The 9,399-nt window shown below is 47.2% G+C and overlaps 1 protein-coding gene across 1 annotated transcript; it reads right to left on the bottom strand.

The window, feature by feature from the left end:
* Positions 1-263: 263 nt before the first annotated feature.
* LOC104507231 (taste receptor type 1 member 3) lies at positions 264-5,839 on the bottom strand. The gene is made up of 6 exons (XM_010148444.1): positions 5,661-5,839; positions 4,262-4,562; positions 2,762-3,541; positions 2,170-2,373; positions 1,780-1,900; positions 264-1,189 (listed from the first exon to the last, which is right to left on the bottom strand). The coding sequence occupies exons 1-6, from the start codon at positions 5,837-5,839 to the stop codon at positions 264-266; spliced, it is 2,511 nt and encodes an 836-aa protein (XP_010146746.1).
* Between the last annotated feature and the right edge of the window lie 3,560 nt (positions 5,840-9,399).

The raw sequence follows: 9,399 nt of genomic DNA, 5'->3' as shown, positions 1-9,399 counted from the left end.
GATGGTATCATGAACTAGAAGAGCAGTATTGTCATCAGAAGCTTTGCTTAGTGTTTCAATATTTTATTTTATTTAAGAGTCAAAGTAGTCAGCCTTTCTTGATCCAAACACAGTAGCTAGTTTCCTTGTACTTCAGTTTGTTTATGACCTATCAATTTCTTTGTGTCCTCTTCACCTCTGTTCTTAACTTCATGTATGCCTTCGCAGGTATCCTCTAAACCTCAGTCGAAAATGAGCAAAACTTGCCGTACTGAGAAGTCAGTTTATTGAGACTCCTCCTCTGGCTCCTCTTTGATGGAATTTTGGAAATAATCCACTGTGTTCAGATCAGGCTTAAACAAGATGATGTAGCATTTAGGGATATAGTAAGTCCCCAGGATACCCAGACTGGTTGCCAGAACGGTACCAATCTGAGTAACAGACCTGAGGACTGTCTTCAGTGTGGCAAAAATAGCAATGAAGAAGATCCAGATGATGAAATAAATTAGAATGGCAAATGTGATCCCTCTAGCGATATTGTACTTCTTACCAGAAGTTTGTACCATGAATGTGCACAGGAAGCAGACAAAGGCCAAGCAGCCATTGTAGCCATGCAGCAGGGCAAAGGCAAGCCAGGACTGTGTGTTACACACAAGCAGAACTTCAGTGGGCAGTGACTGGTAATCGGAGAGCAGGTAGTCAGGGCCCAGGTGAAGATAGCAGAAACAGAACAAGCACTCGGTGAGGAGGCACAAGGCAACAAGGAGCCAGGCCCTCCTCTGGGTCACCCAGTGCAAGAAGGTAGGAGCACAGTGGGGGAACTCTGTCACAAGGGTGATCTCAAGGGACTTGATGAAGAAGGTGGAGAAACAACCAGTGAGGCACAGGGCGTAGGCTATCTGCTGGATCATACAAAGGTTGTTACTGGGCTTCCCTATATAAAGACAGGAGCTGAGACACAGCAGCATGAGTGTGAACAAGGTAAAGAGGTTCAGTTGGCCTCCAGAAGCCTGCACAACAGGAGTCTCAAGGTTTTTGAAAAAGAGCACTGCTGTCAAACAAATCAGGGATATGGTGATGGACATCAACATTAGCAAGGCAATGGTGAGCGGCTCATTCCAGAAGAGGTATCTCTCACTGCGGTCATAACATTGTGTGCTCTGGACCGGGGACCACTGATGCTTCAGGCAGGGAGTGCAGGTGGAGCTGTCTGCAAAGTAGCAGGGAGAAGTTGATGACCACCTTGTAGTGGGGTGCTGCTACCCTGCGTCGGGCAGTCCTTGAGGAAGGGGCACAGTTATGAATGAGGTAGCTGGTTTGGGTGCTGCTTTGCCTACTTCCCACACTTCCTAAGTGTATTGGATCTCCAGTGCTTGTGATAGCTCAATCCCTTTTTATCCTTCTACCTGTGCATCCTCCCCCAGAAAGGATCCACGTGTTTCTTGGCTCTGTTTCGTTTCCCCAGGAAGGACCACCAGCTTCCAAAAGATCCTAGAATTTCATTATAGGACAGTCTTCTACCTGTGATCCCTGAATTTCATCATAACTCTCCTACCTCTTGAGATAAAACATATACATTGTCCTAATGCATTCTCTTTGGGATCACCAGAAGAAGGTCCTCCCCTGAAGATCTGCAAGACTGAGCAATGCATAGCAGAACAAAAGGGAGGCGAATATTCTGCCCTGGCAGTGCTTTATGGAGAAAGAGCTCACAACTGGTCGTTACCAGCTCTGTGTGACCTCAACCAGTAGATAGACATTATATAGACAGTTAAAGCTACTGGATTTCTCAGGCCTCACCTTTAGGGCTCCAGAAGGTATTTTCTGGACAATCTGTGCAGTCATAGCAGCAGAGGTGGAATCCTTTTATTCGTCTGAATTGTCCTGGTTTGCAGTGTCTGAAGCACTCTGATGTAGGCTCCTAGACACAAGGAAGAGTGCAAGTCAGTCAGCTGCTTTCAGGAGACACGTCACCAAACCAATTAGAAGACACTGGCTGTGCTGTGCTGGGATCCAACCTCTGAGTCTTAAACACTGATGGGAATACCTTTTTCTAGCCAGAACTGTGTCCCATGCAAACCCTGTGGGAGTAGCATGCAGGCTAAGAGCTCCTTATGAACAGTTGTGCTGAAGCCACAAAAAGGTTTCCTTCATTTTGTGATTGTTTATGGTTTTGTTCACTGTCTTTACCTTTTGATCTTCAGTGTGAAACTGAATCAGGGACTTATTGATGTACAAGGACCCTTCATAGCCCCCGACAGGCAGAAATGTAAGGGTACCGTTCTTCCAGGACCAGAATACAAGGTCGTAGCCAGTGTTTGTATTATGGGATTGATCAAACGTGAGATTTTGGCCATTCACACTGAACGGGAAGGTATTCATGAAGTGCAGCAGCTGAGGAGAAAATAAAAATTGACAGCAGGTATCAGTACAGTTGATGCTCTTGCTTGGAGGATCATAATGCAGTAAACTAATTTCTGGCTGAAATCAGTTGTCCCTTACGTGGACCAATATCATGGCTCTCAGCCTTCTGGCTGTATAATCAACTGCTCTATTGTACCGAGACCAATTAGTGGGAGCCAGAACATAGCCCTAGCGAGGGGAATGCAGCCCTCGCCGGCAACAGAAAGGTGCTGGTGTAGGGATTGACTGGCTGAGGGAATTGCAGAGGTTGTATCACAGGGGGCAGGAGCACAGTGCAATGTTACACACACACCCCCGTCTGGCTGTCACGTGCAGATCGGATGAGAAATTGCTGTTCATCCCCCTGACCTTTACTCACCTGCCAAGGTCTGATGGATGCTTTGGAACACGCTTGGTGGGTGCACCCCAGTGCTCTGTGCAGTGCGTAAGCCACACTGTAGACTGAGACATACACTGGGTATACTTGTGAGTGGGTCAGCATGGCTGAGATGTCGTGCAGCGAGATGTGGTCACACTGTTCGCAGTGTGTGTCCAACATGTCAGATTTCATGAGGTGATTGAATTCTCTAGACTCCTGGCAAAATTTATCCCGCTGAACAGAGGTAAAGAGGTCGGCAACATATTCCTTAACGCCAGGGACTGTGCCTACTTTCATAATAAAGCCTAAGACTGTCCCAATGCTCTGAATATTTGGGATGGAGGCAACTATGTCAGAAAACATCCAGGCTCCAGTGCCAATCCAGACTTTCTTGCCCAGTCCCATCCTGATGCTATGTTCCAGCAGAGCCCGGGCTGGCTGACTAAACACAAAAAACACAATGATGTTAACTTTAGTCTTGTTAATTAATTTAATGGTATCTTCCAGTTGGTTTTTGGTTTCGGGGTCTGCAAGGTCTGAAGGAATTAGGCCCTCAAATGCAATGCAGATGCTGTGATTTCCAGCTGTGCTTAAGAAGAGCTCCAGGGCTCCTCGGCCGTATTCATCATCGCTTCCAATGATGGCAATCCAGTTCCATCCAAACTTGTTCAGTAGCAGGACCACAGCTTCCACTAAGTTCTTGTCACTAGGAATAGTACGGTAGAATGATGGGTACATCTCTGTGTCGCTGAGCTTCTCACTGGTGGCTCCATAGCTGACCTGCATGTTCAAGGGGAAGAGAGAAAACAAGGCAAAGAGGGAAGTGTTCACTGTCCAGATCACTCTCCACCTTCTTTACTTAGTCTCACTGCACTAGATTTTCAAAGATGCTGTGTCAGGATAGTGGGAAGGAAGAACTCGGATAAAGGGATAGATGCATCATGGCTACATTTGCCAAGAGAAGCATAAACTGGGCCCTATCGCTTGCCTCTGGTAGCACTGTCCCAAATGGCTATCTCCTTCCCGTGCCATTTGTGTCCATCACCACAGCACAAGCCATTACCATAATGACAGTGATAATTAGCTGCTTTCTACAAGGGGTGATGCACCCAAGATTCAGTAATGTCTTAGCTCCGGGATAAATTTTTCTGCCCGTTATAGCTCGCTCTCTTGTGGTAACTGAGTACTTAGGGTCACAGATGTATTTTCATGGGATCCTCATGGTTTATTCTGGGAGCTCTGTTATTCCCATTTTATGTGGATCACAGAGCAGCCTGAGTTATCCCTTTTCTCTCTGGAAAGTTAGACATCAGAGTGTGTTCCAGGAGGGAAGTTTAGCGTCCTACCCAAGATCACCAGGAAATCTGTGGCAGAGGACAGACTGGAATTTGTGCTTTAACAGTCCTGGTTCAAAGACCAGGAGCATAGACAACATTGTTGATCCAAACCCTTCCCCCACCATAAAGGAAAATTCATTGCTTCTGCAGAGAGTTTCTTTACCTGTGGGATCAAAAAGAAGCTGAACAGTTTGGCTGTTACCAGGCAGAGATCTGACTTATGTGGTCCAATCACAGCAGTCACCCGAGGCTGGTAGTCGGTGTAGTTGCAGAGTACTCCAATGCTGGTCGTGCCATTTCGGGTCAGAAAGAGCAAGCTGGGCTGCAAGGCCACCACTGGCTCAAAGCAGGAATCGTGCATGTCATAGCCCAGCTTCACTCCCGGGAGAAGGGAAGTGGAATTGTTGATCTGCTCAATAGCAAACTTCATCGCAAGGGCCCATATTAGCCCCTCTGCAAATAACCTGCAGTAAGAAACAGGGAATTAAGTGGTCTACCAGTGCTGTTACAATGGTGATCGGCATATTCCTCGTTCTTTGACATGTATGTTGCCAAGCCAGATAGACTTGGTGCTGCCAGCAGAGCATCCCTGCACCCACAGCATTTCTAAGTATTGTACTGTGAGTAGAGGGGCTCTGAGCACCTTTCAAATCTAATTAATCTTGTCTGTCAGATAATATATCCCCTGTGCTTCACAGGAGAAGAAACCAATACAGAGAGAGACCAGTGTGTTTAATGGTGAGGGTCAAGACTCAGATGACCTCCTGCTCTTAGCTTTGTGTACTTCAGCCACGAAGCTAGTGGTTCCCGAAGCGCTGTGCTCACTAATTCAGGTGAGATGTCCTTCTTCCTGGGGTTTTCCTGCACTGCATAACTCAGTGCACTGGGCATATTCTCTGCCTCATTGCCTGCGAAGAGGGAAATACTTTGGACCATGCTTTTCTGTGCCTTGTTGCTGCCAAAGAAGCAGGTGGGACAGTAGCACGTCTTTTCGTTCTCCTCACAGAGAGCTGTAAGCAGCTTGTAATGTGATGGTATGAACCACGTTGGTGTAACTGAGTAGGAAATGCTGATTACACACCGGCAAGCCTGCAAGCCAGGTGAGTTCATTTCCTGCTTTGCCCTGTGCACAGTACTGAGTGTCCTTTAGTCTCATAAATGGTGACAGTGCCATCTCAATGTGTGTCATCTGCCTGCAGAGCACAGTGCGTGCTTCTCATTCCCTCTGGAAGGAAAAGCAACATGTACGCCTTTGTGTGTTAGATCCCAAACGCTAAGGAAGCCAGTACCACTGAAAGCTTTCATCGAAACGGGGTGGTGCAGCTGAAGTTGGAGTGCATGGTAGCATCAAGAAAGCACAAAACCATTTTCCATTTCAGGATCCCAAGTTGGTGGTCCAGTACACCCACGCTCCAGCGCCTTAGAGCTCATCCTTGTTTCCACCCCACCTTCCATGTGCCCCTGTGAGACCAGCAGTTGCGATCAGCAGCACTGCTTCCTTTCTCTCCCCAGCCCACGTGACCAAACTTAACGTGCGCTGATGAAGCCAGCATTCCCCTTACCTTTCACACGCCACGAACGTGGGCTCCGACTGCGCCGTCATGTTTACGGTGTCCATTCCAAAAGGGAACAAGCCTCCTAGGATATAATCGCCAGGCCTTCTAAACTGAGCTGATAGGCAAGTGGGTTTGAGGGCTGCTGCATAACCGCAGCTCCAGCACAGCAGCAGGCCAAGGACCATCGTGTGTCTGCCAAGGGGAAAATGCTTCCAAGAGGTCTCCAAGTGAATGTGGGAGAAGGAACAGGGGCATGGGATCCTGCCTCAGCAGTTCCCAGGAAGTGTCTTTAAATAGAACTCGGAGAGATCTAGCTAATGGGGAAGAATTTGTTTAGCAAAATGCATTGAGGGTGTAACTCTGCGCTTCGTGGTCAGTAGTCAGACACGCAGCAGTACCCTGTGAGCGTACGTGGTGGCAAACCACTGGCCTAATCCTGGTTCCCTTTACTCAGTGAGTAGCCTTCACTCAAGCGGAGTGACCTACCGTATTTATTGCCACAGCTCTGGATATTCGGCTTCCTGTGGATCGGTGGTAAACTCGGGTCTCCCTCCCCCCAAATTTGGACACATCCTCTTCAATGGAATGTGTTTGTAGGAACTGTCCCTGTTTATAGTTTTCACAAACAACTGGATCTGGGACTTGCCTGATGCTGGGAGCAGATCTTCACCAGCGCAGGCTGCTCATCTAAAAGCATCTCCAAGGAGAATGTGTTTGGGAAAGAGCAGAATCCAACAAGCCAGTGTGTCTTGTAGAGCATGGTGAGTTGTCTGGAGTAAAGAGCTTGGGGGAGACTTACACAGCAGTAACTTGTATTTTTCTTTAAATTCAAGGTCACCTCATCATGGAGATAACCAAATCTTCCCCAGTGCACAAGAACTTCTCTGGAGCAGGCCGTTCCTGGATCGCAAGGTTGGTGAGCTGTTCCTTGCTGTACTGCTGTTTTTAGGAAGTTGTTGTTGACTGATGTGAACTTTTCTCACACTGAGCTATGCTGTTAACTTCCATTTAAAAACTCTGGTTTAGCTACAAGTTCCGCAGCCTAAGTTAGTTCAGTTGCTTCAGCGCTGGCGGGTTTTTTTCTGTCAGATTTGAATTTTAGGAAGCAGGACAGCTCTGAATTGAATAGTTCAGTTTACTGCGTTTTATTGGCTTATTACATATTTACAGAATCATAGAATGGTTTGGGATATTTATACTGTATCATAAAAACGGCCGATGCTGCTGAAGCGATACACCACTTGTGCGACAAGGCTAGAATGTCTTCCATGTTTGAGGAGAAGCAGGCGTGCCGTAGAGAGCGACGCGTCGGAGTACTTTGGGCCAGCAACAGCTGTAGGTTTCTGTAGCTACGTTGTATGTGTTTATACTGCCATCCTTTCAAGGATACCTTCCTCTTAATGGAATGTTCCAGTGTTAGCTTTAACTGTATCATTTCTTTTAGTAAGTTCTCAGTGCAAATCCAACCACACAGAGCGGGGAAAAAAACCCTAAAAAAGCTGTTTGAACGGCGTAGAAGGCACACGCGGGCCATCATTTGCTCCCATCCATACTTTCACGTGTAATCACGTACGCTTACTGTGGCACAGGAGGCAGTTTATGTGGCTTACAGACTCTTGTGCAAAATAACGACTCCCTCTAGCGAACCTGTGCGTTGTTGCAGGTTTCAAGTACACCACTCACTGCGGGCGAGGGTTTTACTCGTCTGAATCTGGCCCCATTAGCGAAAGCTGCCAGACTCTGGGCTTACCCAAAGCCATCGTTTCACTGGGTGGTAACTCGCTGGGGCTCTTCAAGAGGCTCCCATCATTTGGGGACAGAGCAGGACACCAGGAACGGAAGAGCCTCGTTAGGCAATACCTTGTTGAAACGAGCACGTGCAGACCGATGGAAAGCTGCGTTCCACTTGACGCGCACTTTGCGCAAAACGATTGGTTATAAACTTACAAACAAATCTTTTCCCTCCTGAGAAAGTGTGATTCTCTAATGGCAAAAATCAAGTTCATTTTCAATGTGAATGTTTATCTGTTGAGAATGAATGTGACAAGGGAGCAGAAGTCATTTTCCCATGTGGTCGCACCACCCTTTCTGCATCTCTCAAGAGAGCTAAACCGTTTTTTTCAGTTGACACAGAACATTACTTGACACAATTTAAGGTGTTTAACACACTAGGCAGGTGAAATACCAACTATATCTATATCTGACAGCAAGGGCGGTCCAGCGAGAGGTACCTGTAGTTTGTAACATGGAACTGCTCCATTTCAGTGTGTGGATTTGTCCTACGGAACTCTGTAATCATTTTAAGGTGAATCATTTTAGCAGAAAGGGAATAGTATTTGTGTTTTCACAGCATAGCAACAAAACTTCCGTTGAGGACGTTCAAGGCAATTGCATTTCCTGCTTTCAGGCAAAAGATCCTGTTGACGGGTGCGTTAGGGTTAGGGTGACGGGTGCGACTGATCGGAAAAGGAGCTCAGTGCACTTCGTCCGTGTTACTCCTGAGAGCTGATTTCACATCTGATCGCCAGGAAAACGGACCAGACGCTGCTAGTGAAAGGCAGACTATGAATAGATACCACTGTAGGTCAGGTTCCTCCCAGCACCACAAAGCAAGGAGGCATTCCGAGAAAGGACACTCTTCAGAAGCAGGTTATTCACATCATTTAATGTGCAGATAGTTTGATCTCCATGAGTGATTTCCTGAATCATTCAGAAGGCATTCTGGCCTGATCAAAGCACGTGTTACAGCCTGTGGGATTCTCCCTCCTCCCCCAAACATTCGTGTGATCCTGAATTAACAATGCAGTGCTTTTTCAGCTTTCAAAAAGCTAAGTAAACTCCGTTTCACACACTCGAGGGGGTGTGTGTATATACGCACACCGGCTGTTACATACAGTGATTTGCAGTAGAAGCCATAAGCTTCAAAAGAAGTGCTTTACAGTACAAGTTCAGATTTCTCCCCAGACAGAGAAGGCATTTCTGTAGGCATTTCCCACACTCATTACAAACAAGACCAGGAACACAACTCAGAAGCATGGCTAGGGAACAGGTAAGATACAGTCTGCAGCCTTACAGGATATATTGTGTTGTGCAGTGCGTGCCAGAAACTGTTCGCATTCGAGATGCAGAACGCACGGATTAACAGGGGAAGCTACACAGAAGGAAGAAGGTCTCTTACAGTAACGCCGTACACCAGCATTTCCTTCTTACTTCTCGGGGACACAGAACGAGCAGCAGCAATGAGTCAGGGAGCACAGGAAAAGAGCTTCCCTTCAGGCACGCGTTACTCAGGACTGTGTTTTCAAGGTTGAAGGAAAAGAGAGGCAACCCCACCCCGGATCTAATCAAGGAAACAGCTTGCAAACACAAGTGGCAAAGCGAGCAGAGATGGAGTATGAATGTACTCAGCATATCTGAAAGGTGGTGTCACGCCAGGCCCTAACTATCGGTGTAAACACAGTAGGATTTGGCTTAAAAAGGAAACCAGCAACCCCCACTCCCACTGGCTGGAGAGTTGGAGGTGAATCCAGAAGAAAAGAAATCCCTTAAGCACCTTAACGGCGGTGTTTTTTCCTCGCTGTAGAGGCGAGGCTCTACACAGGCAGATATACGTACGGATAAAAAATGGGGTGTTTCTTCTCTTGCGAAGCGAGGCATCCTGAACAGCTTTGCCAACTTAGCTCCGTACTGGAAAAGGAAAGGGAGAACCAGGCACTTGTGCGTCTCTGAAAACACACGGCTTTCG

This window comes from Eurypyga helias, unplaced genomic scaffold (genome assembly GCF_000690775.1).
Source record: "Eurypyga helias isolate BGI_N326 unplaced genomic scaffold, ASM69077v1 scaffold6803, whole genome shotgun sequence".
Taxonomy (NCBI): Eukaryota; Metazoa; Chordata; class Aves; order Eurypygiformes; family Eurypygidae; genus Eurypyga; species Eurypyga helias.
Note: the sequence above shows the minus strand (reverse complement) of the source record. Positions and strands in the feature narration are given on the sequence as shown.

Excerpts from the sequence above, each read along its gene's own strand:
- LOC104507231 (XM_010148444.1), bottom strand. The coding sequence starts at position 5,839 with ATGGTCCTTGGCCTGCTGCTGTGCTGGAGCTGCGGTTATGCAGCAGCC. Across the intron at positions 4,563-5,660 it reads ACGTTCGTGGCGTGTGAAAG|GTTATTTGCAGAGGGGCTAA; the intron begins GTAAGGGGAATG and ends TTCTTACTGCAG. Across the intron at positions 2,374-2,761 it reads CATCCATCAGACCTTGGCAG|CTGCTGCACTTCATGAATAC; the intron begins GTGAGTAAAGGT and ends TTTTCTCCTCAG.